Source organism: Artemia sp. Qi Xiang Cuo, chromosome 20, assembly GCF_049724085.1.
Source record: "Artemia sp. Qi Xiang Cuo chromosome 20, ASM4972408v1, whole genome shotgun sequence".
NCBI lineage: Eukaryota > Metazoa > Arthropoda > Branchiopoda > Anostraca > Artemiidae > Artemia > Artemia sp. Qi Xiang Cuo.
The window spans coordinates 52,421,163-52,438,989 of record NC_142813.1 but is presented as its reverse complement, the minus strand read 5'-3'; the positions used below and the strand labels follow the sequence as shown (position 1 = coordinate 52,438,989).

The window sequence follows — 17,827 nt, the reverse complement described above, 5'->3', positions numbered from 1 at the left end:
TTGTGCTTCACAGATAGCCTATAATGAATTTTAGACTTATTTGTTTTATTTTTTATATGTTTTATATAAAATTTATATGTTACGAACATTTAGTTTGTAAACATTAACATAACATATTTTATATAACAAATATAAAAACATTTATAAAATGTTTATTAATGTTTATAAAATGTAGTAAAAATTTTGTATATGTTTATTTTTTATATGTTTTAGCTTTCATATGTTTTGTAATTGATCCCATGAATATAGGATTACATTTTGATAAATTATGCAGTATGAATATGGAGATTTACATTAAAATTTGTAGTTAAATTATTTTGCCTGAATATTACGCTTGACATCGTTCAGTATGACAGTATTTTATGTAGCTATTGACTGTGTTTTTTTTTAAATCTTAAATTTATTTTAAGGGAACTTAATCTTAAATTTTGGAGAACAACAATTCTTTCATTTGAGCTTCTGAGTAGTCATTTTGAAATAAACCATTTATTCGTCCATCCTTAGAAATACCACCTTTTATTTCAACGCATTTGATCGTTAATGAAATAGATGCAACTAATTCGCAACTGGATGCAGCGTTAGTGATCTAGATTCAACTAATTTGCAACTGGATGCAACATTACTGATCTAAATACAGTTAATTCGCAACTGGATGAATCAATCTGCAATGTTAACGATCTGGATACAACTAATCCGCAGCTGGATGAAACTGGCTACGACGTCAATGAACTCCATGCAACTAATTCGCAACTGGGTGCAACGTTAATGATCTTGATGCAGCTAATTCGCAACAGGATGAAACTTGCTACAACGGTAATCATTTGAATGCAACTAATTTGCAACTGGGTGCAACATTAGTGATCTGGATGTAACGTTAATGATCTGGATGCAACTAGTTCGTAATTGGGTGCAATGTTAATGATCTGAATGTGACGTTAATGATCTGGATGTAACTAGTTCGCCACTGGATGCAATGTTGCCGATCTTAATGCAATTAATTCGATATTACACATTTTCGAAGCAGCGTTAGATCCCCGTTAACGTTATTAATGTCACTGAATTCTAGCTTGTTAAATTTGTTTGTTTCCTGTGCAGTTTTGCTATGTTATTTTTCTGGTGTCCAGAGTTTCAAAGCCGTTGGAAATTGGTTGAAATTTTTTCAAAACGTAGAAACCAATTGAAAACGTTTTTCAATTGGTTGAAAACGTGAAAATTTCTTCTTTTACTCGAAGTGCCCAGGACTGAGGATGAAGTTTGAATTGGTTATGTAAATTTACGTAACAATTTATATCTTTAGAAATTAGAAAAATTGATAATTTAATTTAATTGATAATTTAATTTTAAATTGATTAAAATTAATTTAATTTTAAGACCTCCACATGCAGTTGTGCAGTTTTTGGTAGTAATTGGTGCCAAATTTAAAAGAAAAGAAACGTGAATGAAAAGTCTTTAAAAAAGGTCTAAAAAAAAGGATAAAATGGATCAAACAGCTTAAGAAGATGCAACCTTTACTTTGAAGGTGTAGTTGTATTAGGGAATCCAAAGACTGTTAATGTTTAGATTTTTGCGCACGTAACGTATCGTCAAATTTTACTAGTTTTGCTCTAGTTTCTCTTGTTCTCGGTGCTAGGCGCCCCCTCCCCCTCCCCCACCCAGAACCCCCTCCCTGGCAAATTCCCTCTCGCGGAAAATCCCCCCTCAGGGGAATTCCCCACCGCGGAATTCCCCCCATAATCTTTTCGATAATATCGGATGTTCATTAAAAAGGAAATTGAAAGTTCTACTCACCTCTGTTGGTCAGGGGCAGAAGCCTATAGTAAAGAGCCATAAAACTTCAACGTGATATTATTATCTTTTTTCCAGAGGCACTTCATATGGAAACTTCTGAGGGGGCTCTTTTGATGGTTAATTAAAAGTTCTAGTGCTGTTTTTAAGGGTAAAAAGTGATTGGGGGCAACCATCCCCCCCCCCCATAAAACGCCCTCCCCTCCTGCATTGATAAAAATATGCAACGATAAAAATTCTGAGATAGCCATTTGTTCTAAATAGTCCGAAGGACAAATAAGCATGTCTCCAGTGTTGACAATCCTCTTCCAGTCCCCGAGGGATGGGCTGGAATTAATGTAATTTGCCAATTTTTAAGATGTAAGGTTTTTATGGAAAGTGTGGTCGCATGAATTTTTGACGGGGCTTACTCTATTGTAAATTCCAAGTTCCAGTGCTCTTTTTAAGATTCAAAAGGGATCAGAGTCTGGCAGGTACGCAGGGGGGGGGGCTTCGGGTCCGACCCCTTCTCTCCCGAAATCTCATAATTATTTTTATTTCCCATAATTTTCTGAGGCTTCTCACAGAATAAGGGATTTGAAGGGTTCCCCCCCTCCCGAAACAAATTCCTGCATACGTGCCTGATCAGAGTGCATCCACCCCTACATCGTTCCCCCCCCCCCAAATGCATCCGGTCAAAATTTTGAGATAGCCATCTTATTCGAAGAAGTCGAAAAGTCAAACAACTATCCTTCCAGGGATGACAAAACTCCCCATGGCACCTGGGGCAAGTAATGTACATTGTATAAGTTGTCCATTGTTTATATTTAAGGTTAATTATTGGAAAAGGGGGGCAAGTTTGATCCTGAATCTGCAAAAAGGCTAAGGGTGTAAAGGTAAACCCTTTAAAAAATGTTGAGGGGGTGTCAAACTAAATCAAAACACACTGTGCAGGAGGGTTGTCAAAAGGGTACAATGTCAAAAGGGTCAAAAAGGACCTACTGGAATTAAAATTTTTAGATGGATTGGGACCTTACAAGGAAATCGACTCACTATAACTCCCTCTATGTTATGAGCCCTTGGGTTTGTCTTTTTGTTCACTGTCGGGGACTTTACCGGAGTTGTCCTTTTGAACTCTAGAATTGATATTGTCCTCCATGACACTTACTATGTTGTCACAGGGATGGCCTTACTATCTTAGGAATGGCTGAGGACATTTAAAGTTGAAACTTTAAATATTGTTGAGAGTGAAGTAGAAAAAGGAAGGGACAGTTCCCGGGGGAGGATTGTAAACTATCCAATTTTTAAAATATAGGATTTATCATTGGGAAACACAACATGAGTCAACTTGGTTAATAGACGCTAGGACAGTACTAGTCCTAGTACTAGGACTACTAGTACTAGTACTAGACAGTACTAGTACTAGTGCCCTATTATTAATAGGGCACTAGGACAGTACTAGTACTGTCCTAAATATACGTGGGAGCCAAGAAGGATTAGACAACAAGTCCCAAAAACCCATTCAATTTTCATTTGATGGCTCAATGTGGCATCGAAAATTAGACCATTGAAATATACTCCCTTAGGCATTTTACCCCCCTCCCCTTACACAAAGACCTACCGCTCCGCCTTAATAATAGTCATTATATTATGAAGAAAATCACCAGTTCAATAAAGCATCGAAATAAACGCCAGAAACATTTTGGTGCTATAAGAAGAAAGGTGTCACCCTGCAGCACCCTTGTGGACATTACCCACATTTTTCCACTGGGAAAATCATGCCAGACAATTTGATCCCCGCTGAAACTTTCCGCCGGATAATTTCACCGTATTATTCACTCAATATGTAAAGCTGTGCATCCAAACAGAAAGTAAGGCAAATGAAAAAAATTCTGTTGATGAATTCAGGGAAATTCTTCACAGAAAATTTCCTCCCCGCCGATAGATTTCTCCCAGGAATCCCCCCCCCCCTACAGAGAACCCCTTGAAGAATGACCGTATGTTTTCTAATAACAAATACTATCTGTAAACGATAGACAAATAGAAAAAACTACAGGCCTTTCTCTAGGGGCCTTGAGGATCATGTTATCCCCGGAAACAGACCTATTGGGTCTTTAAATTATGATGAACCAAATTGCTATTTCGAAATTTCATTTTGATGGCTTGGGAGGGAAAGGGGGCAAATTGCCCTTCAATTTGTTTAATCACTTAAAAAGGCGCTTCAACTTTAATTTTTGTTCGAATGAGCCCTCTCCCGGTCCTGTAGACCGTTTGTTTGATACGATTATCCCCCCCCCCAAAACAAAAAAGCAGCATATTCATGATCTTTTAATAACAGCGAAGACCATACTGCCTTTCCATCATAAAAACAACAAACTTGGGACTGTTTAAATTTTTCAATTTTAGTTTCAAATATCCCATTTTATTGTACTTTTTTTTTTTTTATGTATCTAGTTTGCTGAGGACGCCTCTTGGATATAGAGCCGAAATATTCTTGAAGTTAGAAAAATTTCACTGTCTTAGTTAAATACCCTGTTTGTTTTGTTTGTTGTTGTTTTCACCCATGTTCATACTTTGGCAAAAGAAAATATACAATTCTAAATATTTGTAGATAAAAGCTTGAAACCTCTATAGTAGGGTTCTATGATTTTTTGTTTGTAGTTAGGGAGGGGGAAGATGTCTCAAAGGGTACATTTTAATGCCAGAACATCCTAATTTTCATTTATCCTTCAGATAAATACGTAATTAGATTTAATGAAGGTTGGGGGTGGTGGAGGTGGAAATTGATAAATGATCTCTCTTGATTTGCAAGAATATTTTTGGTCTACGTTGTTATTATAAAAATAAAGAGTAACATCAAACCCCAAAATGAACAGAATTTATGGCGTATAGAAGGGGGGCTGCCACTTTTTCATTTCCAACCTCTCCGTCATGTTCGTTTAAATTTCGGAGGAGGCTCATTCGATTAAAATTAAGAATTGTGATACTTTTTTTTTTTATTGGAAACCAACTAGCCCCTGTCCTAGAATTCTTTTATATCGGGTCTTTTTGTTACCCCTTAGGACATCTGATAGAGATTTTAAGGTACCTGTTTTGTATTTTCTCTATAACTGCTCAATTTTGTGTGTTGGGAAATTATTCACGAGGGGGGAATTTTCCCAGGGGGGGGGGGGTAACACTAGCTCCTCTTATTTTCACTATTCAATGTAACAACAGGGATAAAAATATAATACTACTATAGGAACTAGAATAATTCCGAAAGAGCCACAAACAAATTTGAGAAAATTACAGATTTCAGTTGTAATTAGACCTATGAGGGCCCCAGGTGGCACAAAATATGTTTATTTGGTGCCTCCGGCGCTTTAAGTAACGTTAGATGAAGGCTGATGTGTTAGCCTCAGGTGGCTTGGTACTGCAGTGAAATATTAGTAGTAGTAGCATTAAAACTACCAAAAGACACACAATTATTTTCATCAATACCTTGTGTAAGCTCAGAGGGATTTTCGATTGTTCTAGAGTAAATGTATAAGTATATCTTCGATCGATGCAAAGATTTATTTTTTTTAATGGGAAATATGCTTTAAAAATGAGCGGAGGCAATTCAAAAAAAAAAAAGGGTTCGGGATAAATTAATGGTTAAAATGGGTTTACCTGCTTTATCAGGCATTTTGATTATACATATTACTTAGCATAAAAAAGACCTTTCAAATGAGGCGGTTTCACCAAAACACAAAACAGGCATGTGAAGTAAGAATTTGGTTGTTTTATTAAGTTTGTGTTGTTATTTTGTTTTGTTGTTTTTCGCTATGGTTGTTTTATCATTTTTAGGACAGGATTCATTTTCCAGCCTTGTCAGGTTTCCAGCCTTTTGCATCTACATGTTCCCAGGGGCGGACGCCAATGGCCTTACTGTAAAAAATACGCCTGATTACTCTTCCCTCCATATCAGTTATTTCAGCCTCATATCCTAGCTGGGTAGACAACTTTTATTGTTATATAAGAAATATTTTAATCCCTGTCTTAGTTCGAGACAGTAAATATTTATTTCTCTCATGAATTTTTTGTGCTAGAATAGAGCTGATAAAGAAAAAAGAACCTCAGAGCAAATGGTAATTATTAAATGGATTGATTAGCCCCATCTGATAGTATGATCATACACTTGACTTCGTCAATATTTTGAAGACCACACTGCCTTTCCGTGACTTATAAATAAAAGTTCAGTAGGGTCAAGTTCTTTTATTTGACAATGAAACATCAAATACATCTCTGGATTTTTGGTCACATATACAGTGGCTGTCATTATCAGATAAAAAACACCTTTTTGCTCCAGAACCACCTTTTGAAATAGTTAATTAAGGTTTGTTTTCTTTTGTTACAGGTGGCTGTCTATTCCATGTTTGTATCCGTAATGGCATATTTTGCTCGTATTAGCGACCCATCGGTTGGTGGCACTTATATGACATTGCTGAATACGATTTGTAATCTTGGAGGAAACTGGCCTACCACTCTTGCGCTGTGGCTCGTTGATTACTTTACGAGAAAAACGTGTTCTATAGATGGAGTTGGAAGCTGCATAAACACTTCAGAAATAGAGGTAATGTTCTTTTGGATGGTGTCAAAATTGTGTTATTTTATTTCAGTAATCTTAAATAAATTTTTAGTTAGTTACGGCTTCCCTATACTGGAACACAGAATAAGGGCAATTGACTCCTTGTCATATGTAAAATGTAAAAAAAAACGACAATTGAAAATTTTATATAGACTTAATGATAGGGTTGACCTTATCTAGACGTATAGATTTTTATTATATGGGGGAAAAAAAGACTGGAAAATTGTCTAATTTATATAGACTCTATGACCAGAGAGACATAATATTTGTAAAAAAAAAGACCCGAAAATTGACAAGTTTACATAGACTATATGACTTGATTCACTTTATATAGACTTGCATATATTTTTATGATATGCGGGAAAAATGACCCAAAAACTAACAAGTTTATATAGACTTTGTAACGAGATCGTTTTCATATAGACTGTTATAGTGTGAAAAAAAATTCTGAAAATTGATAAGTTTATATAAACTGTATGACTAGATAGACTTGTATATATTTTTATGATATGCGGGAATAAAAAACCCAAAAATTGACAAGTTTATAAAGACTTTGTAAAGAGATGGACTTCATATAGATCTATCTATTATAGTGTGGAACAAATCTTAAAATTGACAATTTGATATATATACTGTATGACTAGATAGACTTTATATAGACTTGTCTGTATTTTTATGATATGTGGGAAAAAGGCCCGAAAATTTACAAGTTTGTATGGACTTTGTAAGGAGATGGACTTCATATAGACTATTTCAGTGTGGAAAACATCTTAAAATTGACAAGTTGATATATACTGTATGACTAGATAGACTTTATATAGACTTGTCTGTATTTTTATGATATGTGAGAAAAGAAGCCCGAAAATTGACAAGTTTGTATGGACTTTGTAAGGAGATGGACTTCATATAGGCTATTTCAGTGGGGAAAAAATCTTAAAATTGACAAGTTGATATATACTGTATGACTAGATAGACTTTATATAGACTTGTATGTATTTTTATGATATGTGGGGGAAAAGGCCCGAAAATTGACAAGTTTTTATAGACTTTGTAAGGACATGAACTTCATAATGACTATTATAGTGTGGAAAAAATTTGAAAATTGACAATTTAATATAAACTGTATGAATAGATGAAGTTTATATAGACTTGTATATATTTTATTATTTGCGGAAAAAAGACCTGAAAATTGCCAACTTTATACAGACTTTCTTAGGAGACGGACTTCATAGAGATTATTATTGTGTGGAAAAAAACTTCAAAATTGACAAGTTTATATAGACTTTGTAAAGAGATGGCCTTCATATAGACTATTATAGCTTGGAAAAAACCTGGAAACTGACAAGTTTATATAGACTATATGACTAGATTGACTTTATATAGACTATATACTAGATTAGCACTGTGTTCATTAACATTCCTTAAAAAAATAGTAATGAGAGGGTGAAGAATTACTTCCAGTAATTCCACGATAATTTAGTATAATAGTAAATATGATTATATAAAGGTAATATGTATAAATGCTATAAACGTATGTAATAAATATAATGTAACAAATGTAAACAAAATAAATGTAATAACTTTAAATACATAAACCTAAATATAATAAATGCAAACATAAATTTGACTATAATAAAAGTAATATATGTAAGACATTTTCTTAAGCCAATTGTATTATTCTTAAATTACCAAGGACATCGAAGTAAAAGTTTTCTTTTTCCCCTCTCCCATCTTAGAAATTTTTATTTCTGGAAAATTTGATTTCCTAAATAGCGACAAAGACCACACTGCCATAACAAACAATCACACTTAAAAACAAAAGGGAAATTTTCTCAAGACAGTGAAATTTAATTCAGCGTTTAGTTTTTTCACAGACCACATTGCCTTTCTTTGACGAAACGAAAAAGAGTTTCAAATAGGGTTAAGTCCTTCATCAGTATTTCTGCTGATGGTGGAGACCGAGTATTTCTTCGGTATATTCAGAATTTTTTTTTTTTCAAAACTTATCCCTATTTGAAACTCTGTTTCGTTTAATTTAATCAGTGGATATTTCGCCCCTATGTCCAAGGGCTGTTTTCAGCATAACACCAACAACAAAAAATATATATAAAAACTTACATTAAAATGCGAACTTTGAAACTAAAAATGTTTTTTAAAAACTTTTAGAACAGCCCTAGCATCCTTACTTCAACGAAGTAACCAGAGTCCTGGTTGAACTAAGAGGATTTTTGTCATAAGGCAGTAAGAGAAAGAAAACGTTTTTAAGTTACGAGATTTATGCAAATTGTCCCTCTTTTTCTGCTCTGAAATTTCAGTAGTATTTGAATTAAAAGCTTCGTGTCGAGTTACTACATTTGTATTTATTATTAATTATCATTTAATTAATTCTAATAATAAGTAATTAATCATTTATTTTTAATTTATTCATTTATTATTAATTTATTATTATTATTAATTATTTTTAATTGATTATTTTAATTATTATTAATAAGTTAATTTATTATTAATTATAATTGTTATTAATTATTATTATTTAATATTAATTAATATTGTTAATTATATAAATATTCTAAAAACTTTTATGTTCTAAAACTTTTAGAGCAGCCCTAGCATCCTTACTTCAACGAAGTAACCAGAGTCCTGGTTGAACTAAGAGGATTTTTTGTCATAAGGCAGTAAGAGAAAGAAAACGTTTTTAAGTTACGAGATTTATGCAAATTGTGCCTCTTTTTCTGCTCTGAAATTTCAGTAGTATTTGAATTAAAAGCTTCGTGTCGAGTTACTAAACTTGTATTTATTATTAATTATCATTTAATTAGTTCTAATAATAAGTAATTAATCATTTATTTTTAATTTATTTATTTATTATTAATTTATTATTATTAATTATTTTTAATTGATTATTTTAATTATTATTAATAAGTTAATTTATTATTAATTATAATTGTTATTAATTATTATTATTTAATATTAATTAATATTGTTAATTATATAAATATACTAATTATATTTATTAATCCGATACACTTTATAGGAATGCGCCAGGCTTGGAGGAGAATGTGTCACGTTAATAGATGGATATTACATAGAAATGTTGATATGTACAATCATTGGTTTTATTTGGTTATCATGGGGAAAGAAAGTTATGAACCAGCTCCAGCATGGGACAGACAAGCAGTGGCGAGTGAAGAATAGCTAGTATTATTAGAACTTAAATACAGGGCTGCTACTCATTCGAATTTCGTTTTAAATTTCAGCTCCGAGTTTCAGATCTTGGGGGTGCTACTACCCTCGAAAATCAAGCCCATATTTTGTTATTATTCAACATCTATAGATTTGTTTTTCAGTTTTTTTTCAAAATTTTTTAAGCCTTAATTCCCAGTGGCAGCCCTGATTAAATTCAAGTCTATAGTAGCAATTACACAGTTGACATGTAGAATAATATTGAACGACTGAGTGAAAAGCCAAAAAGTAATAAAAGAAAAAAAAAACTTTTTCGCATGCTAACCGATGGTCTGCGTTGCGCAGGTACCGATCTCCTGATTCGATGCCTTCGGCCGGGAGTGCAATACGTGGTTGGGGGAATTCATCTGACGCTTCCCTTGTTTTTTTCCCATATTTCTTAAGATATCCATTTAGCGCTGGGTTGACTCTAGCTGAGCTTACCGTCATACCATTAACCCCCGTTCCAAACTAAAAAACAAGCGACACCAGGGCTCGAACCCGTGATCTCAGGATTCCAAGTCTGGAGCTCTAACCACTCGGCTAGGATGCATCAAATAAAACTAACCTTATTAAAAAAAAACAAGCGACACCAGGGCTCGAACCCGTGATCTCAGGATTCCAAGTCTGGAGCTCTAACCACTCGGCTAGGATGGATCAAATAAAACTAACCTTATTAAAAAAAAAAAAACTTAAAGGAAAAAAGTAAAAAAAAAATGTGCACGAAAAATATAGTTCTGTTCCTCTTTTTAGGGTTGTTATAAAAGAAAGGGTTTTGTGGCCGGGCCATTTTTTAAATATGAAGGGTGATAAGCTGCAGAAATTATGCTTTCTAGCAGTTCTGCTGGTTCCAAATTAAAAAAACAATTCATGATTGGAGTCGAAAGAGGTCACCAGAGAGGGTTCAAAAGAGTTATAAATTTGATGGGAGTGAGTAAAGAATAAAATTTAGGGAAAACAGTTCGAGGATTATGAACTGTGTTGGCCTCATACGCCTTTAGAGTGAAGTGATTCAAGTTCAGAAGTGATTCAAGCATTAGACTTTTCTTAAAGTTTTACTGTGATATTTCTAAATATAGGTGACAAAAAGGAAAAGCCCTTATTACGCGAGTCTTAGATTCAAAGAAAAGCGGTATCATTGTTTTACTTGAAAAACAATTTTTTATTTATTCTCTTTTTAATTAATTATAGGTTTATGGTCTGTTTTTGAACACTATTTTTCATTTCTTTTTATTATCTTGCGTTTATACCTCAAGTCTAAGAACTAAAAAAACAAAAAAAGGCCAAAAAGAATGTACAGATGAAATTATAAATGAGAGGCCATACTATATTTTTTTTTTTTTTTACCTTTCTCTTTTCTTTTTTTTGTAGCAATAGTTGCAAAACCAAATTCAAAGATAAAACATCTTTATGGTGCACGAAAACCATGGTGCAAGAGTGCTCCAAATATGTTGCACCATGGTGCAAAACACTTTTTATTTTTGCTTTGGTCATTTTGAAGTTATCAAGTGTTAGGGCAGTGCTACATTTTCACTGTGTTGCAACGTTTATGTGCAAAAATTAATCATCAAAAGTGATTGTTTAAATTTTAAAAAAGCTTTCTGTTCTCCAAAATTCAAAAAATTAGTAATTTATTAATTCCCAAAAAAGACCACATCTTTTTAAACTGTTGACACCCTGTACTATCAAAAACTGTCCAACTCTATAAACAGTACTTTTTAATAGAAATTAAATTCATAATTTTTCCTAAAGTTTTTGCGATGCATTGCGCAATTCTTCGCTTAATCAATGCACAGGAACAGATTTAATTTGCAATGCCGTTGGTACATTAAGTGTAACCAGTATATGAAAATAAACATAATTACAGCTTTTCTTTTTCCCTACCCAGGGCTATTCCGCACTATTCGACCTTGATTAGACTGGCATTGAATGGAAAAACTATAACGTAATCGCTCTTACACCTAAAGATCGTATCTGACATTTCCGCACGCTTGAAGTTATTGCTGAAAACCGTTTAGGTCAAGAGAATTTAAACGCGATTGAACATAATATCTTCTCCTAATCCTTCCCTTGAATCGACCATAATATCTTCTCCTAATCCTTCCTTTGAATTGAACATAATATCTTCTCCTAATCCTTCCTTTGAATCGAACATAATATCTTCTCCTAATCCTTCCTTTGAATCGAACATAATATCTTCTCCTAATCCTTCCTTTGAATCGAGACCATTAAATGGTATTTGGCGAGAATTTCAAAAGCTTAAAAATGTGGAATACGACCTTTTGCTCTAACATGGACGACATTTTGTCCTTGTAAGCATTCTCTACTAAGTGTTTCACACTTGAGGTACTGGAAACGGGATGGGGCAAATCTTTTTCGTTTTCCTTGTCATCTATTGTAAGGGTTAAAAACATCCGACAAAGTGATTATATTGATCAATTATTATATTAGTTTAATATGCCAAATCAGTAATAAAAATAAATAAGACAATATAGTTAACGCCGCAGAAAATTAACCTGTCGGGAGAGGCCTTTTACTCTTGGTTTATATTTATTTCATCATCTTTCCACTCAGTCATTGAATTATTTTTGTTATGAATATTTTTAGTATATTTATTTAATTATTTGACGAGTAGATAATTTGATGGGTATTAGAGTGTTTAGTAATTTAAATCTAGGCCGTCCTCGGAAGTTATTTTTTGAGAAGAGTGTAATTATTTACGGTGGTATCAATAAATGTATTTTTCTGTATGATAGACTCTTATATGGGAGGAGGGGGGGGGGGGTGGGGGTGGGGGTGTTCGTTCTTAAAATTTCGTCCAGTGCTGGAAAAAAGTCCCTGTGTAAGCAAGATTACAGTTTGAAATATTTGCTTTAGAAATTTTTGGTTCTATTTTTATCAAATTTTCCTGTTTTTAAAATTTTTTTTATCCCTATTAGCACAGTCTTCGTTCTAGCCCATTTTTAGCTTTCCCCTCCCCTTTCCTTCTTCCTTTCTTTTCCCCTTTTCCTTTCCTTTACTTTTATTCTTTTCCTTTCTTATTTTAGACTCCCCTCTTTACTGGGTTTATAAATCACACTCTTCTTTTTTTTCTGTAAGGCAAGGTGATTTATTCTTTCCATCGATTTTATGTTTTCTAAAAGTCTATTCATCTATTTTTTTAATTTTATTTTTTAATTTCATCTATTTTTTTATTTATTCCGTTTTATTTATTCTTACGTTTAATTTTATTCCGTTATAAAAACCGTTTTATTTATTCTTACCATCGACTTTATGTTTTCTAAAAGTCTATTCATCTATTTTTTAATTTAATTAACATAGTAATGGAAATCATTAAGACGTGAAGTTTACAACCGTGAAATTGAAACTGCCAAAGGACAATATATATATTTCTTCTATATTATAATTTTTCCACCAAATCTTGAAAAATTTTTTTTTTATGAAATTTTTTAGCAATTATTGGACAAGCAGATAATTCTTTGAGTACTATAAATTTGATCATATCTATTATTGTCCTTAGTAATTTGAATCTAGCTCTTTCTTTGAAGTTTCTTTTTAATTAGGGGGAAAATGTATCTATATCTGAAAGCACCGAATGTATGTTTTTTATCTTAGCCTAGAATTTTACGCTTTGGGACGTAATGTTTTGGAGTTGCAATCCTAAAATAAGCGCACACACGTTTCTTCTATAAATAATTAAATTTTAATTTTCCACATTAGTATTAAAAATATGGTACTTAATACACCTGTGTACAATTAACTTGAAACAAACTGGGAAATCAAGCCTGTGCAAGAAGTTACAAATAAAAACAAGTGCCGGTGAGTCAAATTAATACTCGGCAATTCAGTTTTAATTTTGACTCATGTTCTGGGAAAGTACCCGGGTAAGTTTCAGACGGTAGACATTATAACGGTAGATGGTGACGGTAAACTGTATCATCAGGTCATCTCTTCTACCTTTAAGGGGCTTAAAACTTTCATTAGAATATTAAATAATTACAACTTTTATGTTTTTGGTTATACCTATTACGTTTTTGTAGGTTATACCTACGTTTTTGGTTATACCTATTAAGCTCGTTGAGTAAATTACACTCATTGTTGAATCAATGACATTCATTGTTCAAGCCCTTTACCCATTACATTCATTGATTTGGACAATCTCATCTTTTTAGTCCTTCTTTCCTTATAGTTGTCAAGTCTAATTATCTTTACTTACTCTGCTCTGAGCAAAGAAATCAACTGCTGCCCTTTTAAGCATAACTCATGCTAGGAGATATTTAGCCCTCTTAAGCATAACAACTGCTAGGAGGTATTTAGCCCTCTTACAATTTGCCTTCTTAAATATAACAATTGTTAGGAGATGTTTTATAAAAGTATTTTTTTCTAATAGATCTCTTTATACGATTAAATTATTATTGATCAAATTATTGTCAAAGAGGGGGGGGGGGCAGAGAAGAATTGATTTGCTAGACTTCTATGTTTCGTTCTTGTCGCTTAAAATTTCACACAGGTGAATTGTAAACCAATCAGGTCTTAAGATATTAAAGTTACTATTCAATCTAGAAATCACATTTCTTTCGGAAATAATATGATTTTTTATAAAAAAAAAATTCACCCAATGAAAGTAAAGCACATTTATTGCCCAGGAATTCTAGGAAAGTAATCTCTCTTTTTCTCTTGGTACTGTATTTACAAACCAAAACAGTTTATTGCTTAGGTTTAAAATCTTGTGACAAGAAAGCATTCTGTTTCATTTTACTGGCCCAAAATTACATACAGAACAACCAATCAGGTAAACCTCAACCTCTTGATCTTTTTACTGGCTTGTGCCTTAAAATTTAAAGAAATGAATATAAAGACGACAAACGAGTCTATGGCCAGTAAATGATAACGACAAACGGGTTTTTCTGGCTTTTTGTGTACAATTTTTGGCTTTTTCTCTACAATCTGTTCGTTGGATATCCTGTTTAAAGCTATTATCTTCTACAAACATAAACTTACAAATTAGTTGGTGTAACTTTTTTTCATTTTTTTTTTTAAATTATTAAGTTCCAGTTTCCAGTAGTGGAGAACGGTTACTATAGGAAACTGTATGTCTCTCCTTAACTTAGAACAATTGTCTAAGACAAGCATTTGTTCTTTATTGATAAGTTAGAGGAAAACGTACTTTATCATCAAAAAAATGAAAACGAAGGTAAACAACAAAAATCGAACGAATATTTTGCCCATATTTAACAAGGCGTCTTAAGCCTAGAAAAAAAAAACTAAAACTAAAAAATGTATATAAAACTAAAATAGACTCATCTAAAATATATGATATACAATTGCTCAACATTTACAATTTGTAGCTACCTTCATCAAACCACAAAAGTAACTGGATTAAAAATTTTAGAATAACAAATGAAATAGCAATATATTATTACGACATCATTTTATTCAAAGCTTATGATGCTGCTATTCGCTTAGGTTTGTTACTTGAAGTAACCCCGGAACATTTCGCAATACTTTATCTTTGAATATGGGTTCACTTTTTAAAATAACATCATAAATAGGATCAGTATTTAATTGGCAGTATCTCTATCAATTGATAAACCTGCAAAAATGTGTTGTCTTTTTTGTTTTTAATGCCTCCATAGCCCATTGAGTGAAACCTTTATCATTTGAAATGGGTGTTGCTTCCTTGAACTGTACAAAATGGTCCGGATTATAAAAGATGGGTTCTCTTAAAGCTGAAGTAAAACTTTCTGGAGATTTTGTAAATTTTAGAGCATTATCTATTGACTTACGATGCTCAATAAAACGTTCCACGAATCGTTGGTAAGTTCGACCGACGTAAAATTTTCCGCAAGAGCAAGCAATACTGTGCACTCCACTTGCCAAACTGTTACGTGTTATATCTTTCCCAGAGTTTAGAAAATTACTCAATGGTCTTATTTATTTAAAACAAGTTGATATATTATGTTTCAATAAAGTCCGTTTAGTTTTCTAACCAAGAATTGGTATGTAAGGTAATGAAATGTATCTATTGGAAATTGTTGGGTCCAAAAGTAGGGTCCATAGACCCGTTTGTCGTCTTTATATTACTTTCTTTGTGTTTTTTGTCATGGCTGGCCAGTTTGGCTTTAGATCTTTTATTTAGCCTTAAAATTTTATATAGGAGAGCCAATCAGGTGAACCTCAACCTCTTGTTTTTTTTACTGTCTTGTGCCTTAAAATTATGAGAGCCAAACAGATCTTTTAAAAAGGGAATTCCTTAAGAAATTCCATCTAAAATTACACACAGAACCAATCAGGTGAACCTCAACCTCTTGTTCTTTTTACTGGCTTGTGCCTTAAAATTAGGAGAGCTAGTCAGATCTTTTAAAAAGGGAATTCCTTAAGAAATTCCATCTAAAATTACACACAGAACCAATCAGGTGAACCTCAACCTCTTGTTCTTTTTACTGGCTTGTGCCTTAAAATTAGGAGAGCCAATCAGATATTTTAAAATTGCAATTCTTTAAGAAATTCCATCTAAAATTACACACAGAACCAATCAGGTGAACCTCAACCGCTTGTTCTCTTTACTGGCTTGTGCCTTAAAATTAGGAGAGCCAGTCAGATCTTTTAAAAAGGGAATTCCTTAAGAAATTCCATCTAAAATTACACACAGAACCAATCAGGTGAACCTCATCCTCTTGTTCTTTTTACTGGCTTGTGCCTTAAAATTAGGAGAGCCAATCAGATATTTTAAAATTGCAATTCTTTAAGAAATTCCATCTAAAATTACACACAGAACCAATCAGGTGAACCTCAACCGCTTGTTCTTTTTACTGGCTTGTGCCTTAAAATTAGGAGAGCTAGTCAGATCTTTTAAAAAGGGAATTCCTTAAGAAATTCCATCTAAAATTACACACAGAACCAATCAGGTGAACCTCAACCTCTTGTTCTTTTTACTGGCTTGTGCCTTAAAATTAGGAGAGCCAATCAGATCTTATAAAAAGGGAATTCCTTAAGAAATTCAATCTAAAATTACACACAGAACCAATCAGGTGAACCTCAACCTCTTGTTCTTTTTACTGGCTTGTGCCTTAACATTAGGAGAGCCAATCAGATCTTTTAAGAAGTGAAGTTGCTGTCCATCTAGAAAGAGCATTTCCTTAAGAAATAGTATGATTAAACTCTTATTCTCAGAAACGAAATTTGAATGGATGCTGACAAATTGCAACAGGGGTAGCAATTAATTTTGATTTCTAGCTGTACTTTCCAGTCTACTTTTATTTGTATTTTTTTCTTGTTTTTTCACTGTTCTAACTATGGTTTTTCACTGTTCTAACTATGGTTGGTGTTTTGACATGTATTACGGAGTAACAGTGAATTTGTCTTTTGTTCAATAAAAAATTTCTACTCTTTTTTTTTTTTTTTTTTTTAGAAAAGTAATGATTTTATTGAAACTTATATTTTAGGTGCACGACAATGTATGTAAATGACCAAAGCTTCACTTCAAATATAGTAATAGTAATAGTAATTTATTAACACACACAAGGACAATACATTTTACTCACTACCGACCCAAGAACCTGGGGTCAGGTTGTCCTAAGGGTAAATTGCCTAAAGGTAAATCTTGACGAAATAAGTAAATTGCCAGCTAGTTTTCAGGAAATAAGTGTATGTAAATTAGATTAAACACAAATAATGAAATAGAAAAACATTTCAAGGGTAAAGTCGAAGGAACAAGTATACGTTTAATGAGCATCTATAACAGATATGTGGAAACCACAGTAGAGGGAATACTGCTTTTCTATTGAATGTAGAGAACAGTAGAGAGAATATAATGCAGTATCGACAAAGGCTATACTCTCCGTTAAAAAACAAAGGCTATACTCTCCGAGAATATAATGCAGTATCGACAAAGGCTATACTCTCCGAGAATATAATGCAGTATCGACAAAGGCTATACTCTCCGAGAATATAATGCAGTATCGACAAAGGCTATACTCTCCGATAAAAAACAAAGGCTATACTCTCCGAGAATATAATGCAGTATCGACAAAGGCTATACTCTCCGAGAATATAATGCAGTATCGACAAAGGCTATACTCTCCGAGAATATAATGCAGTATCGACAAAGGCTATACTATCCGTTAAAAAACAAAGGCTATACTCTCCGAGAATATAATGCAGTATCGACAAAGGCTATACTCTCCGAGAATATAATGCAGTATCGACAAAGGCTATACTCTCCGCTAAAAA

The 17,827-nt window shown here is 33.0% G+C and overlaps 1 protein-coding gene across 3 annotated transcripts in view; it reads left to right on the top strand.

Annotated features, from left to right (window-relative positions):
- Positions 1-16,986, top strand: part of LOC148940348 (acetyl-coenzyme A transporter 1) — a 62,632-nt gene extending 45,646 nt beyond the window's left edge. For all 3 annotated transcript variants that reach the window (XM_089106256.1, XM_089106257.1, XM_089106255.1), the window contains exons 7-8: positions 6,143-6,358; positions 9,408-16,986. In XM_089106256.1, the coding sequence (XP_088962382.1) occupies positions 6,143-6,358; positions 9,408-9,572 (381 nt within the window). In that variant the 3' untranslated portion in view covers positions 9,573-16,986. The remainder of the gene's footprint in view (positions 1-6,142; positions 6,359-9,407) is intronic.
- The last annotated feature ends 841 nt before the right edge of the window (positions 16,987-17,827 follow it).